Source organism: Bombina bombina, chromosome 12 (genome assembly GCF_027579735.1).
Source record: "Bombina bombina isolate aBomBom1 chromosome 12, aBomBom1.pri, whole genome shotgun sequence".
In the NCBI taxonomy this organism is placed as follows: domain Eukaryota; kingdom Metazoa; phylum Chordata; class Amphibia; order Anura; family Bombinatoridae; genus Bombina; species Bombina bombina.
The window spans coordinates 113,930,654-113,948,504 of NC_069510.1; the positions used below are offsets into that span (position 1 = coordinate 113,930,654).

At 39.9% G+C, this 17,851-nt stretch overlaps 1 protein-coding gene across 2 annotated transcripts in view; it reads left to right on the forward strand.

The window, feature by feature from the left end:
* Positions 1-17,590, forward strand: part of MVB12B (multivesicular body subunit 12B) — a 313,295-nt gene extending 295,705 nt beyond the window's left edge. For both annotated transcript variants that reach the window (XM_053695604.1, XM_053695603.1), the window contains exon 10: positions 12,586-17,590. In XM_053695604.1, coding sequence (XP_053551579.1) covers positions 12,586-12,672 — 87 coding nt within the window. In that variant the 3' untranslated portion in view covers positions 12,673-17,590. The remainder of the gene's footprint in view (positions 1-12,585) is intronic.
* Positions 17,591-17,851: the final 261 nt, after the last annotated feature.

The window sequence follows — 17,851 nt, forward strand, 5'->3', positions numbered from 1 at the left end:
CTTGTCTGTTCAGGCTACGGGCATATTGTCTAGTTCAGTACTAAATCCCTTCCCGTTTTGTCTAACTCTATTGCCGACTTTGTCATGGGTTTGTAGTGTACTGTGTAGCTTTCAGTAGTGCACTGCTGCTCCTAACAAAAGATACCAACAGAATGAAGCAAATTACATAAAATAAGTCAATGGGAAAATCACATGCTCTATCTTAATCATGAAACTTTAATTTGGACTTTACTGCCCCTTTAAAACTGGGATTCGAGCAGTTTGTATAACTTAATAATACAGGAAATGTTCTCGTTTACTGTCATGAACTGAGCAAGTGCAAAAAATTGTAACGTTGGGGGTAAAAATTATGCAAAAAACAGCTACTCGAAATGGCACAAAATCTAAAGTAATTATTCTGCCCTTTATAAACCCTATTCCATTCTTACCTTGAATATAGTATAGTTTTGGGCATCACTTTTTATGTTAAGAATGATAACGTTTGGGGTCGGAGCCTAGCAGCCCAGGTTAATGGCCGCACATTAGAACGACTCGGAAGCCCTTACAGTTGCCGGTATAACTAAAGCGATCTTTCATGCACTAAAAAGACCTCAGGCGATGGGAATAAGTACTCCATAATAAAAGCCCCACTAGACCAGCACACAATCTGGGTAGGAGCTGACGGATATTGACGGAGAAGCGGCAGCCAGAGGCGAGCGCCAAAATACAGCTCACAGCATGGGTGCAGAGACAGTGCTGCGCAACACTACAACATTGAGAAAAAAAACCCAGGCAAGACAAGTAGAGGATCCGACACCCACAGGCACCACTAACCTAACGGTAAATGCCCTACACCGCCCAGTAACAGGAAAAAATGGTCAAAAGAGGGATCCAAGATAATGGAGGTGAAGTGTGGAGGGATCCGTACAGGCCGAGTAGGCCCAAAGATAGATCCGGGAGGTAAGCAGGGAAGTGCTAGTGGAGGTGAGGAGAAGGTGACACGCAGCTACTTGGCTATCACTGAAAGCAAAGTGAAATAAGAACTAGACAAGACATTTGGCAGGCAAGTGGACTGGATTGAATCCGGAGGGGCCCAGTGGGTGTTTACAGAGCAATCATATAAAGTGGGAAGGGGCATACACAAAAGAGAACTGTCGCATATAAAAGGGGATAGGCTTCTGAATAAATAGAAAAGATAAGAACAACTGCATTCTTAATAAATATTAAAGGACATTTCCACAAGAAGCAGGGAGAAAATAAAAACATATGTGACAACTGCTACAAATAAAAACTACGGGAATAAAACAGTATTGCCACAATTGCCCTGTGAATAAAATCTAACTGTGCAGCAATAGAAAAAGCAAAGCTTAAAGATCATGGTCATATTAAAAAGGATCACTTTATTATTTGAATTTTCATAATCGAATCTATTTACTTGATAGGCAATGTAGGGTCTCACTGTTATTGTTATTGCTTACTCATAGCTAATTCTTTGAAATATTGTTAAAATTTGAAATTTTGGCTAAAAAAGAAGACGTTTCTCTGCAATCTGTTTACGTTTCCTAATTATCTTGTTTGTTTTATTCAATTATAATTTAGACTTTTTTCCCCCAAATACCTCACCCAGTGACCTTCCCTGGATCATACAGAATAATCTTACTCTAAAACTAGGGACCGGAAACCTCCCCCATTGTTTAACTCCCAGCGGCTTCTCCACAGGACTAGTTTCCAACAATGCCCATAAGGCAGCACATATTACTAATTTTCACATGTTATACAGGTCCGCTCACAACGTTAGTCAGTATGCCACAGAAAGATGAGGCTCACCCCATCACTTTCACCACAGTAAATGTGAAGGGATTTAACACCCCTTAAAAAAGGAGCATTATCCTGGCTGACCTCTATAAACAAAAAAGTGCGCACTTTAAGAAGGGCAGGGAACCTAAATGGTTTTATTCTAAATACCCAATAGCATTTTTCTCCTCAGGACCTGCCAAGAAGAACGGGGTGGGCATACTCATTACACAGGTCGTTCCTTTCCAGGCGTTACACATAGAACGTGATAATGAAGGAAGGCTCTTGATAATAACTGGGCTGTTGTACAACAGACCCATTACAATAGTTAGCGCATACTTTCCGAACCAAGCACAAAAAGAGTTTATGCGTCAATTATCTGATAAAATAATAGACCATAGGAAGGGATTACTGATAGTGGGGGGAGACTTCAATGTCCCTCTTGACCCTAGTATAGACACATATGGAGGATCCTCTTACATCCCTAACAGAGATATGAGAAACATCAACACACAACTCCATTCTCTGGCATTACATGACACTTGGCGGGTATTACACCCAACTGAAATTGATTATACATTTTACTCACACCCGCATAACACCTACTCACGCATTGACTATATCTTGACAGATGCACTAATGCTCTCAATGGTCAAACAGATCCACATACATCCCATAACATGGTCTGACCACGCACCAGTATCCTGTTTAATTAATTGGCCGGAGAGGCCTCTGTCTCCTTATCAGTGGAGGATGGATGATACCCTTCTAGATCATCCATTGATCGGTGTGGCGATAGAGAAATCTTTGGTAGAATATTTCAAGATCAATGATGACACAAACAGCTTACACCAACGTATGGGAGGCACACAAGTGTATCATGAGAGGGGAGCTTTTAAAACATAAAACTTATATAACTAAACAAAACAGATCTAAATATGAATCACTACTGAAAGAGCTATACACTCTGGAAAAGGAACACAAACGAACACCAGGGAACCATACCCTCTTGACAGAACGGTTAACCACCAGAAGTGAAATAAATAAATATTTACAACATGATCACCAAAAAACAGCACTCATTCTCAAATAGCGGTACTATGAACAAGGGAATAAATCTGGCAGATTATTAGATAGGACAATTCAGCACAAACGGCTGAAAACATACATACATGCAGTCAAAAACGATACAGGGCAGGTTAAACAAGACAGCTTAGCTATTGCAGACATATTTAGATAGTACTATTCGTCCCTCTATAACCTGACAAGTAACTCAATATCACAACACACGGTAAGCACGAGGAAAGACAGTTTAGCTCTATGCTTAGCAAGCACAGAATTACCAGGTTTAACATCAGAACAATCTCAAAAACAAGATACTATTATTAGCATTAAAGAAATCACAACAGCTATTAAAAACTTGCCAACAGGGAAAGGTCCAGGACCAGATGGTTACAGCGCTAAATATTACAAAAAGTTTGCGCAGATACTGGCCCCTAAATTTCAAAGGGTGTTTAGCTCTCTGGATGACAGGAGAGTCCTTCCCAAAACAAAGCTAGAAGCCTACATAACAGTGCTGCCAAAACCTGGTAGAACTCCAGATGCCCCACAAAACTTCCGTCCTATTTCACTCTTGAATTTAGACATAAAAATATTTTCCAAAATACTTGCGGACAGATTAAACCCCCTACTTTCACAAATAATAGCACCAGACCAAGTGGGTTTCATTCCCGGTAGAGAGGCGAGGGATAATACCCTAAAAGTAATACAGCTTAAGACTTATGCCCAGACTACCCAAATACCATTCTCATTAGTATCTACAGACGCCGAAAAGGCATTCGACAGGGTGGACTGGGAATTTCTCAGGGCCACACAGTCGAAGCTAAACATAGGACAAACCTTTTTAAACAAAGTCTTCTCTTTATATTCAGATCCGACGGCTAGGATAAAGGTTAGCACAATTTTATTGGAACCCTTTAACATAAAAAACGGCACCAGACAGGGATGCCCCCTGTCACCCATTTTTTTTTTTGCCCTGACTATCGAGATATTAGCTTGCAGAATCAGAACCAATCCGTACATCACAGGCATCAAGACACCGTCCTCAGAGTATAAGTTAGCTATGTATGCGGACGACATACTACTCACACTAACTGATATAGAAAGCTCATTACCACATTTACTCTACGTTATTGCGGAATACGGGAAACATTCAAATTTTCACCTGAACGTAGAAAAGTCAGAAATATTAAACCTAAACACAGCAGCACAAACTACTGAAAGACTGAAAAGTACATGCCCTTTGCGCATCCAACACAAACACAGACATCTGAAATACTTAGGGATATTTCTGACTGCTGACACACAAGATCTATTTCTAGCAAACTACAAACTACTACAAAATAATGTAATCAGAGATTTATCTTGTTGGAAAACCAAACCACTTTTCATCATACAGAGACTTATTGACTGGAGTCATAACTCTAGTAATAAACAATGGGTACAACTAGAAAGGGAACTTCTGTGTACGCATAATGTGGGGTGGTTGGGATGGGTACACTCGACTCACAGGCCTAAAACCATCCAGGCTTATCCCCTTCTTGCAGAATTCTTTTCACTCTGGGACAGAATATTGGCAACAAGCACACACATCTCCTCCAGACCATCACCGCTGACACCCGTAATAAACAACCCTGATCTACACTTCCTACCCCCCTTTTAGGGAGGATGTAAAATACATACCTAAACTCCCTAACCACACATGGAAAAACATCACTGACAAGATTTGTTGGTAACAAGTCAACTACTTTCTGAAAGGGAGGGATGGACTAGGGCCACTTGGCTCACCCATATACAAATATCACATTACATAGACTCACATAAACAGAAAAGAAATATTATTAGACCCCTAACACTGCTTGAATCTTTATGCTCAGCACATTTCCCACCACAACATTCGTTTTCAGCCTGACTCCCTTCCCTCATACAGCCATAAATGGCAGTTAGATCTCTGATATGTCATAAATAAAAATGAATGGGGAAAAAAGGTTCAATACCACAAAATAGTATCAGTCTCTGCAAGAGTTCAAGAAATGAACTACAAATTGCTGTCCCGGTGGTATCTAACACCTAAGAGAATACAAAAAATTTACAAGCTCGCTAGTGACAAATGCTGGCGAGAATGCAATGAAACAGCTGACCTCTTACACATCTGGTGGTCCTGCCCCAGATTGGGAAACTATCACAACACACATTAACAGGACTCTCTCATCCCAATTACAACAGACCCCGGCATCTTACTTTTTCACAATATACCAAATTTCAAAGATGAAGCCAAAAATCTGCTACTACTCATTATGATCACTAGTGCTAAATTTCTAATCCCACAGAGGTGGAAAACACAAGAGATAACCTAACATCACACTATGGAAGGGTCAGGTGGAGGAGTTGCTTGCTCTGGAAAGATATTACTTTTATAGGACAGGAAGGATCACAACTCATAAAATGATGCTTATGAGATGGAACGCCACAAAAGATACAGGTTAGGGTAGCCATGGATAGTATACTAGCAATTGCACCACTCATTATACCCACGGCTAGTACCTTCATCACCCATGTTCCCTTCCCACTTCCTGGTCTTGTTACTTCAAAAGAAAGGTTTGATCCTCGATAGTTTATCTGTGAAAACAGATACCCACTAGGTCACTGGGATCCCCCCTTTAATTCCCTTTATTTTGTTAAGCTTTTGTTTATTTCTTTTCTTCTTTGGTTTTCTTTATCTGTTTATAGCTGTATTTTTCATAAAATTTTACGAATTAGAGTGGCTCACTCATATATGTCAATGGCAGCCATATTTGGATTGGTACAAAGCATACATTATGGGTGTAAACCCAAAGGACACTAATGAGGGACCTCGTCAGCAAAAAGAAAAGGATAATGAACACTATTCTGCTTAAAAAAAGTCTTTAAAGGGATAGGAAAGTCCACATTAAACTTTTATGATTCAGATAGTGCATGTAATTTTAAACAACTTTCTAATTTACTTTTATCATCTTTTGTTCTTTTGGTATTCTTAATTGAAAGCTAAACCTAGGTAGTTTCATGTGCTAATTTCTAAGCCTTTGAAGGCCGATTCTTATCTGAAGGCATTTGACCGTTTTCACAGCTAGAGGGCGTTAGTTCATGTGTTTCATATAAATAATATTGTGCTCACGCACATGTAGGTATTTCAGAGTCAGCACTAATTGCCTGAAATGCAAATCTGTCAAAAGATCTGAGCTAAGGAGGCAGTCATCAGCAGCTTAGATACAAGGTAATCATAGAGGTAAAAAGTATACAGTGGGACCTCGGTTTACGAAATTAATCCGTTCTCCGGGACGTTTCGTATTTCGAAAAATTCGTAAACCGAAACACGGTTTCCCATAGGAATGCATTGAAAACCAATTAATGCGTTCCGGAGGTGAGAAAAAAAAGTCAAACACAGTATTTTATCTGTTTAAAACTCTTTATAAAGTGCACTTTAAAGGCATAAATACTGTACATAATATTTCAAACATCCAACTTTATGTTTTAAAACATCACACATCAACTTTTAAAACATGGCAGACTGTTGGTAACATGGTACAGTACACTTTAACTGTACTGTACATAAATAACACGTCAACAGGGAAAACATGGAAAATAGCAAAACAATTTCAACACTGTTTGGAAGATGAGGAGGACGAGGGCAATTGGGCAGCACTAACACAAGTTCTTCTTCATGTCTAGGCTGTTTTTGTAGGAACCTTTCCATTGTCTGCTGCCTCTGGCGCCTTTTAAGCATCCCTCGGAAAGGGGACATGATGTCTGTGTCAAAACTGCTCACAAGTCTGTGGGCTAGAGCCTTATCTGGGTGGTGCTGCTGTACAAAAGTCTGTTTTGGCATGCCTCCTTGAGTTCCGTGGAAGAGAGCTGTTCCTCACTCATTTCCTCCTCCTCCTCAAATGCGATCTGCTCCTCCATCGACTCCTTCTGCAATTCCACCAGCTCCTCGGTGGTTAGGTCACGGTTGTGTTCCTCCACCAGCTCGTAGACATCCTCCTCAGTCACCTCCAGGCCCATGGTCCTCCCCAAGGAAACAATTTCCTCCAACACTGTTGACTCTGGTGCAGGTGCAGAAGCACTGGAGGCAGGTTTTACAACACAGTCTGGCCAAAGGTTGCGCCAAGCAGAATTTAGGTTTGTCTGGCTGACCCCGGCCCAGGCAATGGTGATAATCTGCAGACAGCTCACAATGTCAAAATGCTCTCTCCAAAATTCATGGAGGGTGAGGCTTGAACGATCTGGCATCTCAAAGCATCGCTGGAAAAGCTCCCTTGTGTAGATTTTTTTAAAATTGGAGATGACCTGCTGGTCCATTGGCTGGAGTAGTGGGGTGGTGTTAGGCGGAAGGAACATGACCTTGATGAAATTTAAGTCCTCCAGCAAGTCTTCCTCGAGGCCTGGAGGATGGGCAGGAGCATTGTCCATGAGCAGCATGGCCTTGAGTGGCAGGTTATTATCCACAAGGTACTTCTTCACAGCAGGACCAAAAACCGCATTGACCCACTTCACAAACAAGAGGCGTTTGACCCAAGCCTTTGGGTTAGACTGCCACAAAACGCTCAACTGCTCCTTGTTCACCTTGTGTTTCTTGAAGGCCCGTGGGGTCTCTGAATGGTAGACAAGCAGGGGCTTGATCTTAAGGTCCCCACTGGCATTGGCGCAGAACAGGAGGGTAAGACGGTCCTTCATCGGCTTGTGGCCAGGCAATGAGGTCTCCTGTTCTGTGATGAAGGTACGCTTTGGCATCCTCTTCCAGAAGAGTCCAGTCTCGTCGCAGTTGAAGACCTGCTGAGGAAGGTAGCCCTCTGAAACTATGACTTCCAGGAACTCCGTAGCAAAATCTTCAGCTGCAGCAACATCGGAACTTGCAGCCTCTCCATGCCTGACCACACTGTGGATGCCAGATCTGTTCTTGAACCTTTCGAACCACCCCCTGCTGGCCTTGAAGCCTTCTGCATCTGCTGACGTTCCTGGCTGTTGTTTGAGGAGGTCAGCATGTAAGGCCTTGGCTTTTTCGCAGATGATCGCCTTGGTCACTGAGTCCCCTGCACGCTGCTTCTGTTCAATCCAGAGCAGGAGCAACTTCTCGACCTCCTCCAGAACAGGTGGCCGTTGCTTGGAGACCCGGGTGACTCCCTTGGCTGCATCTCTCCCAGTAATCTTCTCTTTCATTTTTAGGATTGTACCGATTGTGGATGCACTCCTTCCATACTCTTTGGCAAGGTCAGTCAATCGCATTCCTCCTTCATGCTTCCTGATGATTTCCTTCTTGTCCTCAAGCAGAATCATCTCCTTCTTCTTCTTCCCAGCTTCCGCTGCTTTCTTGGGTGCCATGACACCACCGTCCCTAAGTATGCAAAAAAAATTAAAAATGCTTTGCACCCACATGAGCTGGCATGGAAAAACAACCCCACAATGCAAAAAAGGCATGCACAGCACATGAGCTGGCATGGAAACCACACTAAAAGGCATGCACAGCAGATGAGCTGTAACAGGCATGCACAGCAGATGAGCTGTAACAGGCATGCACAGCAGATGAGCTGTAACAGGCATGCACAGCAGATGAGCTGTAACAGGCATGCACAGCAGATGAGCTGTAACAGGCATGCACAGCAGATGAGCTGTAACAGGCATGCACAGCAGATGAGCTGTAACAGCCATGCACAGCAGATGAGCTGTAACAGGCATGCACAGCAGATGAGCTGTAACAGGCATGCACAGCAGATGAGCTGTAACAGGCATGCACAGCAGATGAGCTGTAACAGCCATGCACAGCAGATGAGCTGTAACAGGCATGCACAGCAGATGAGCTGTAACAGGCATGCACAGCAGATGAGCTGTAACAGGCATGCACAGCAGATGAGCTGTAACAGGCATGCACAGCAGATGAGCTGTAACAGGCATGCACAGCAGATGAGCTGTAACAGGCATGCACAGCAGATGAGCTGTAACAGGCATGCACAGCAGATGAGCTGTAACAGGCATGCACAGCAGATGAGCTGTAACAGGCATGCACAGCACATGAGCTGGCATGGAAATCACCCCCAGAATGCAGAACACACAGTAAAAGGCATGCAAACAACCAAGCTCAGCTCCCTACCTTTCCACTTCTTGAGATGCACCAAAAAGGCTCCAAAAACTGCTCCAAAAACTGCTCCAAAAGGCTCCAAAATCTTCTGCCAATGGCTCCAAATCACGCATGGGGCAGGGGGGCGGATCTATAAACCAGGACACTTTTTTTCGTATTGCGGGAAAAATTCGTAAACCAAGGCATTTTTTCTCAGAAATTTTAATTCGTAAACCGATTTTTCGTTTACCGAGGCGCGCGTTAACCGAGGTCCCACTGTATTTCTATAACAGTGTTGGTTATGGAAAACTGGGGAATGGGAAATGAAGGGATTATCTATCTTTATAAACAATAAAACATTTTTGGTGTTTACTGTCCCGTTGACTACAAAATAAAGGCAGTCGTTTGTCTATACGTTATTTTTGTCAATCTTTTCTTACATAAAAACCTAAAATATTTTGTTCTTCTAACTTTGCATACAGTAAGTTTATTTTCTCTGCTGATGACTATATATCTGTTTAACAAAAATTCTTAGTGTTATTATCAATACATTTTTAAATGAAACCTTTGGATTTCTAGTTACAAAAGAATGATCATTTTAAACCTAGTTAATGAGAATACACAAATTAGTGTCCCATTCATAAATACCAACATATTTATGCAGATAATTAACTCACCGTGGACCCAACATTAAAAGGCCGGGAAACAAATATTCTTTCTTTAATGATTTAGGTTTGCACAAATGTTTTTGAACACTAGCTTGTTAAACATTGTTAAAAGCAAGTAAATAATTTGATTTGTGCGTGTGCATCTTATTTATATACATTTTATTGTATGTCAGAATTATTTATCTGAACAAACAAAAGTAGTGGAACAGCACTATATGGAGTGGAGTGCTAGTGAAGACTGGTGAACTGCCAATTCACCCCGTAGTAATCTAGAACAGAATAGATGTCCACAGCTCTCCAAATATAGAAAAATCTTTATTAGGACATTAAAATAAGCAACGTTTCAAGGTCATTACCTCTTAATTATGATTAAGAGGTATTGACCTCGAAACGTCGCTTATTTTAATGTCCTAATAAAGATTTTTCTATGTTTGGAGAGCTGTGGACATCTATTCTGTTCAGAATTATTTATCTGATCTGTAGTGCTGTTTGTTTTTTATTTTATTTTTTTATACAAACTAGTTTTAAAATAGCAGCTATGGAATTAGTATTTTTAGAACAGTTTTATGATGGGTTTTTTTTAGCAATATTGTTTAATATATAGATATTGTTTATTTTTGCAAGTAGGTGGCACCGTTTGATCAAGTTTTAATTAAGAGAAAAAAAGAAAAAGGCGCAGAGAGGCGAGACTCAAGTGAAGGCGTTTAATAACAAAATGTGACACACATACAATTTATGCACTTACTAGATGCATGTTAAAAAGCTGCAAAATAGAAGGAGCGTGGGTGGTTCAGTTCTTTCTCCTCTCACCGTCGGCTCGTTGTAATTGCCGTACACCGCTACACCAGAAGTGACTGACAGGTTAATCCGGATACCATGTCAGTTAAGTCCGTGGCTTGTATGAGAGTTGGGGAACAGTACCCTTAGCGCATCCGACTATATTGTCAGTCTATTTTTCCTGACGCGTTTCCCCCGGTCAGCGGCCGGGCTTCTTCAAGAGGATATATATCTTTTTATATATTGCATATCAAGTTTTAATTAACCTTTTTTTTTTTTTTTAATCTAAAAGAGGGCAATGAGCCAGCCTCATTCAAACCACCAAAATCTAATAAAGCACTCCATTGTAGTAAAATATGACTTTTATTTAATAGATGTAAAGGAGCATAAAATCCAAACATTTTCTTTCATGATTCTGAGTGTAAAATTAAATATACTTTGGGTATCTTTTGATGAAAAGCAGGTAGACTTAGGAGCGTGCATGTGTCGTCTGGAGCAATGTGTGGCAGCAGTTTTGCAATGATTTTCATCTTGTTATACATTTACAAGAACACTAGATGGCATCAGAGTTGCACAAACGGCTTCCATGTTGTGCTCTGGAGTCCAGACGCATGCGCTTTAAAAAAGAATAGCATGAGAACAAAAGCAGATTTGATAATAGAATTACATTTGAAACGTCTTTTCTTTTGAAGTGTTTGTTCCATCTGAATCATGAAAGAATCTTTTTCATGCCCTTTTAAATAGTATTGAGAAATCTTGGCACGTATGTAAGCTGTCTTTCTAAATTTATTTGCTGTTGTTTTTTTGTTTTTATTTATTTAAATAAAAAAATCACTCATTTCCCGAACAAACCATTTTTTTGATTGTCATACTTGTAGAGGAACGTCCCTGTCCACCAATAAGGCAGCGGCGGTTGTCCTAATCAGCCAGTGAAGATCAAAAGATAGTACACAAGCAATACTGCAGTATTCGTTTAATTTGAAACACTTTTTAGAAAACTTTTCTTTTCACCCAATATATAAAGGGAAATTGCTGCTCTTTTGTATTTTGTGAGTAGTCTCCGTTTATTAATGAGCCAGTGGCTAGAAACATAGCCACCAATAAGCAGATAGCTCCTAGTAAAATAATAATCAGCTTACCTAGATATGCTTTCCAACAAAGGATACCAAGAGAATAAAGCAAATTAGATAATAGAAGTAAATTCGAGTGGTTTACAATTACATGTTCTATCTCTATCATGAAAGTTTAATTAGATTTTACTGTCCCTCAAACAATGCAGTAGGTGTCACCAGTGTGTGTGTGTGACATTGTTAAAAGCACTCTTACAAAACTGCTGTCATATAGCGCACTATACGCATGCGTGCTACCTATCTAGGTATGCTCTTCAACAAAGGATACCAAGAGAATAAAGCAAATTAGATAATAGAAGTAAATTGCAGTGGTTTACAGTTACATGCTCTATCTCTATCAAGTTTCATTTGATTTTACTGTCCCTCAAACAATGCAGTAGGTGTCACCAGTGTGTGTGTGACATTGTTAAAAGCACTCTTACAAAACTGCTGTCATATAGCGCACTATACGCATGCATGCTACCTATCTAGGTATGCTCTTCAACAAAGGATACCAAGAGAATAAAGGGTTTTGTTTTGTTTTTTAAATGCATCTGAATTATTAAAGAAAACTGTTTTGGTTTTAAGCGCTTGTGACAGCCAGACTTATATACAGTATTTCTGCATAAGTAAGAGTGTTTGTATGCGTATGTAAATAAAAGTGATCTCAGAGGCAAATAAATATGTAGAAGAATTCATTGTAATAAAAGCCCAACACAGCGTTTTTATAATCATACTTGAGCTGTACAGTCATGTTGCTGTATTCTTTTGTACCACAAGATGGCAGTGTTCCCAAATGTATTTTTGCAATCTCTCTGCTTCCGTATAGGCTTCTATCAATTTTAAATAGAAGCATTATTGCAATATATTTCAATTAGCAAAAATGTTTTTCAGTGGCAAATGCTATATGTGACCAGGATTCAAACACCATATTTGCTCAGAGAGCTGTCGGTGGTGTGAACTGCATTAGTAAAGACTTGATGTGGTGTTTAAATGCTGGTGCACGAGACACTCACACCATATGTGCGTATGCTGCTGATAAACTATCTAGATATCCATGCTGGGTCATACCTGATTAACGGTGTATATTTCCCTTTTCTTTCCATAGTATGATTACAGCTTCAGAACAGAACAGAGCGCTGCAGCACGCTTGCCACCCAGCCCTGCCCGCTGCCAGCAGATGCCCCCGCCGTGATAGAAGAGAATGCAAGTTTTGGAATCGCCATAAAATACTACTGAGCAGAACCCATTGCTGCTGCCGTGACCTTTAACCCTAATTCCTACCAGGGCAGTCGGAAAATAAGCGATTTTTCTAACTGTGATTTTTTTTTTGTATTTTGTAAATATAAATCCTTAAAAAATAGTTTGAGATGGATTAATATCTGTGAGCCTTTTTGGGCTCCAATGCCTCAGTGTTAACTAGTACTAAATATGACTGCACACTTCACGTCTGTAGAAGGAGATGCCAGGGAGAGAGGAAAGGGGTCATGAGTTTTCCTTGCTAAAAGATAAAAACGGAAGAGACATTTACAACGTATGAGAATAGTTGCATAAAGTTACTCTGATTTCCAGGTAAATTGACAAAAGGTTTTGTTTAATTACAGATTCTGCAAACAATGAGTTTGGTTAATATAAATGTTTACACGTTTTGGATCTTGTATTCATAAACCACACAAGATCATTTCTGCATTAAATACATTTGTCAGATATATAATATGGGTGTAGTGGTTCATCCCCAGTATTCCTGATGGTATCTATAGATGCTTTCCCTCTATCTAACTCTATATAATCATCCCTTTCTACGTCTCTGTAACATACGCATGTACATAATTCTCTGAAAGACACCTTGTAATTTATCCTTTTGCTGCATATAACACTCCCTATAGCTCCTCCTGTTGCTCTATATAACCCTCCCTATAACTCCTCCTGTTGCACCATATAACCCTCCCTATAACTCCTCCTATTGCACCATATAACCCTCCCTATAACTCCTCCTATTGCACCATATAACCCTCCCTATAACTAATATTGCACTATATAACCTCCCTATAACTCATCCTATTGCACCATATAACCCTCCCTATAACTCCTCCTATTGCTCCATATAACCCTCCCTATAACTCCTCCTGTTGCACCATATAACCCTCCCTATAACTCCTCCTATTGCACCATATAACCCTCCCTATAACTCCTATAGCACCATATAATCCTCCCTATAACTCCTTCTATTGCTCCATATAACCCTCCCTATAACTCCTCCTGTTGCACCATATAACCCTCCCTATAACTCCTATTGCTCCATATAACCCTCCCTACAACTCCTCCTATTGCACCATATAACCCTCCCTATAACTCCTCCTATTGCACCATATAACCCTCCCTATAACTCCTCCTATTGCACCATATAACCCTCCCTATAATTCATCCTATTGCACCATATAACCCTCGATATAACTCTTCCTATTACACCATATAACCCTCCCTACAACTCCTATTGCTCCATATAACCCTCCCTATAACTCCTCCTATTGCACCATATAACCCTTCCTATAACTTCTCCTATTGTTAAATATAACCCTTCCTATAATTCCTCCTATTGCACCATATAACCCTCCCTATAACTCCTCCTATTGCACCATATAACCCTCCCTATAACTCCTCCTATTGTACCATATAACCCTCCCTATAACTCCTCCTATTGCACCATATAACCCTTCCTATAACTCCTCCTATTGGACCATATAACCCCCATAACTCCTATTGCACCATATAACCCTCCCTATAACTCCTATTGCACCATATAACCCTCCCTATAACTCCTATAGCACCATATAATCCTCCCTATAACTCCTTCTATTGCTCCATATAACCCTCCCTATAACTCCTCCTGTTGCACCATATAACCCTCCCTATAACTCCTATTGCTCCATATAACCCTCCCTACAACTCCTCCTATTGCACCATATAACCCTCCCTATAACTCCTATTGCACCATATAACCCTCCCTATAACTCCTATAGCACCATATAATCCTCCCTATAACTCCTTCTATTGCTCCATATAACCCTCCCTATAACTCCTTCTATTGCACCATATAACCCTCCCTATAACTCCTCCTGTTGCACCATATAACCCTCCCTATAACTCCTATTGCTCCATATAACCCTCCCTACAACTCCTCCTATTGCACCATATAACCCTCCCTATAACTCCTCCTATTGCACCATATAACCCTCCCTATAACTCCTCCTATTGCACCATATAACCCTCCCTATAATTCATCCTATTGCACCATATAACCCTCGATATAACTCTTCCTATTACACCATATAACCCTCCCTACAACTCCTATTGCTCCATATAACCCTCCCTATAACTCCTCCTATTGCACCATATAACCCTTCCTATAACGTCTCCTATTGTTAAATATAACCCTTCCTATAATTCCTCCTATTGCACCATATAACCCTCCCTATAACTCCTCCTATTGCACCATATAACCCTCCCTATAACTCCTCCTATTGTACCATATAACCCTCCCTATAACTCCTCCTATTGCACCATATAACCCTTCCTATAACTCCTCCTATTGGACCATATAACCCCCATAACTCCTATTGCACCATATAACCCTCCCTATAACTCCTATTGCACCATATAACTCCTCCTATTGCACCATATAACCCTCCCTATAACTCCTCCTATTGGACCATATAACCCCCCATAACTCCTATTGCACCATATAACCCTCCCTATAACTCCTCCTATTGCACCATATAACCCTCCCTATAACTCCTCCTATTGTACCATATAACCCTCCCTATAACTCCTCCTATTGCACCATATAACCCTTCCTATAACTCCTCCTATTGGACCATATAACCCCCCATAACTCCTATTGCACCATATAACCCTCCCTATAACTCCTCCTATTGCACCATATAACCCTCCCTATAACTCCTCCTATTGCACCATATAACCCTTCCTATAACTCCTCTTATTGCACCATATAACCCTCCTTATAACTCTACCTATTGCACCATATAACCCTCCCTATAACTCCTCCTATTGTACCATATTAGCCACCCTATAACTCCTCCTATTGCACCATATTAGCCACCCTATAACTCCTCCTATTGCACCATATTAGCCACCCTGTAACTCCTCCTATTGCACCATATAATCCTCCCTATAACTCCTCCTATTGCACCATATTAGCCACCCTGTAACTCCTCCTATTGCACCATATAACCCCCCCCCCCCATATAACCCTTGCTACATCTCATGCTATTGGTATCTGTAACCTTTCTTAACTCTCCCTCCTATTGCTCCATATAATTACTCATATATAATAAATTATCCAAATGTTCCACAGATCCCCTTCCCTTAACTCTTCCTCTTTTTTTTCTATTTCCCTATAATGTCATATAATTGCCTTTTCCTGTCCAATGAATTCACATATTATGGTTCTAAGACAAATTTAATTGCCAAACAATCCACATTATTTTGCACAAATGAAGTTTGCCTCAATTAAATCAACTGTGTATTATCCCACGTATGCTAAAAAATGGCTATTATCACACCTTATTCCTGAAACTACACCCCTTTATGGAAACTTCCACATCAAAGCCATAGACCACATCCAATTTTATTTCTTTGATTTGTCTTTTTATACTATTTTACTTAATTTTTATTGTAGGAGTTGATAGTTAATAGGATTCATCTTGGTTCTACCAGGGAAGAAATTCCAATTATGTGCAAAACTTTCTTTAATTCAATACCACTTCCTTTAGCAGTGAAATGCATTTTCTTTACCAGTGAAACGCGTTTTAAATTTTTATTTATGCTTACAACTATAAAAAAAAAAAGCCAAGTGTAGGGGCTTTTCAAACGTCTGGATTTTACTTTGGTGCATAATTACAAGGATGTGCATCATGGGAAATTTTACTTCCCCATTAAATGCAAAACGTATATAGGATCCATATGCATGAAACTTTCTTTTTAAGACGTTAAAGGAAAGCCAATTTTAGTGAATTAGTGAAACATTGCTTAGCCTTCGCTCTGAGGAAAATGACTGGTTTGTGTTTTAAGCTGACATTTTTCGCTAACACAAGTCGGTAAGTAGTAAAATATGATAGCAATGGACAATTATCCAGTGAGACCAATTACAGTCCTGGTTAGTTGACTGCCAAGTGACTGTATAGAGAGAGAATGGCTTATATGAAGAAGATGAGTTATACAGAGCAGTAGGGAGGTTTTTAGAATATATTTTAAAGTATTAGTATAGTTTAATGGAGGTTATTAGATGGAGATAAAGTACAATACAGAGGTACAATAAGAGTTATAGGGTATATTTATTTAGAGCAATAGGAGGTCGTAGGAAGAAAATGTGTGGTTATAGGGACGGGTGATATTGAGCATTAAGTGCTATAGGGTGACACATTTATAGATAATGAGTTATAGGCAAGTGTTATAAAGAATGAATATTATGGAGTGCTAAATGGAAAAGCAGATGGAGTTATATGGGCACTAGGTGATATTATTGGGAGACGTATTGCGCAGTGGGAGGAGTTATAGAGAGTGCCTAATTGCAAGCCCAGAGGCTTTCTAGGGAAAACTATATGGTGCAGTAGAGACGATTGTTGGAAAATTATTTCAAGCAGTAATTATTACAGGGATACATTTATAAAGTGAAATACATTTTAGGGACTATTATAGGTCAGTAGGGGTTGTTTTATTGATAACCATATTTTATCAATATAAATTGCCTCCTTTAATCAATTATTCTGATTAACTACATTCTATTAATTGCGCATTTAATTAGAGAATTTTCCAAGCTGGGTAATTTGCCAAAAAATGAAACATCTACCGTTTTGTCATTTTCACTCAATCAGTCGCTGCCTGACTAATGAATCTCATGTTAGCTGCTCTGCAGGTCTATGCATTATATGTTTGATTGTGTTGGAATTGTGCATTTGTTTCTGAATATATTTATTTTACATACGGCCCCTGTATTTTAAATAGGGGTTTCGTTTTTTTTTTCTTGTGAAGTAACTAGTGTGTATTCTTAATATAATTTGTTAAAATAAAAGTTTTGTCTTTAACATTTCAAATCTGCGTTTGTTCAAATGTTATTTCAGATTTTGCCCCAGCGAAGTTTATAAGTTGTCATTTAGTCATGGCAGCTACAGTGCAAGTTTATTGTCACTTTGATCAATTGTAACGCTATAAGAGTTGCTGCCATCGAGATAGGTAGCGTTCACAAGTCTGGGGCACTACATAACAGGAAATAGTGCTGCCAAATAGTGATCGTGTTAATGTATAACGTTGTTGCAAAACTGCTGCTATATAGTGCTGCAGACACGTGCATGTTC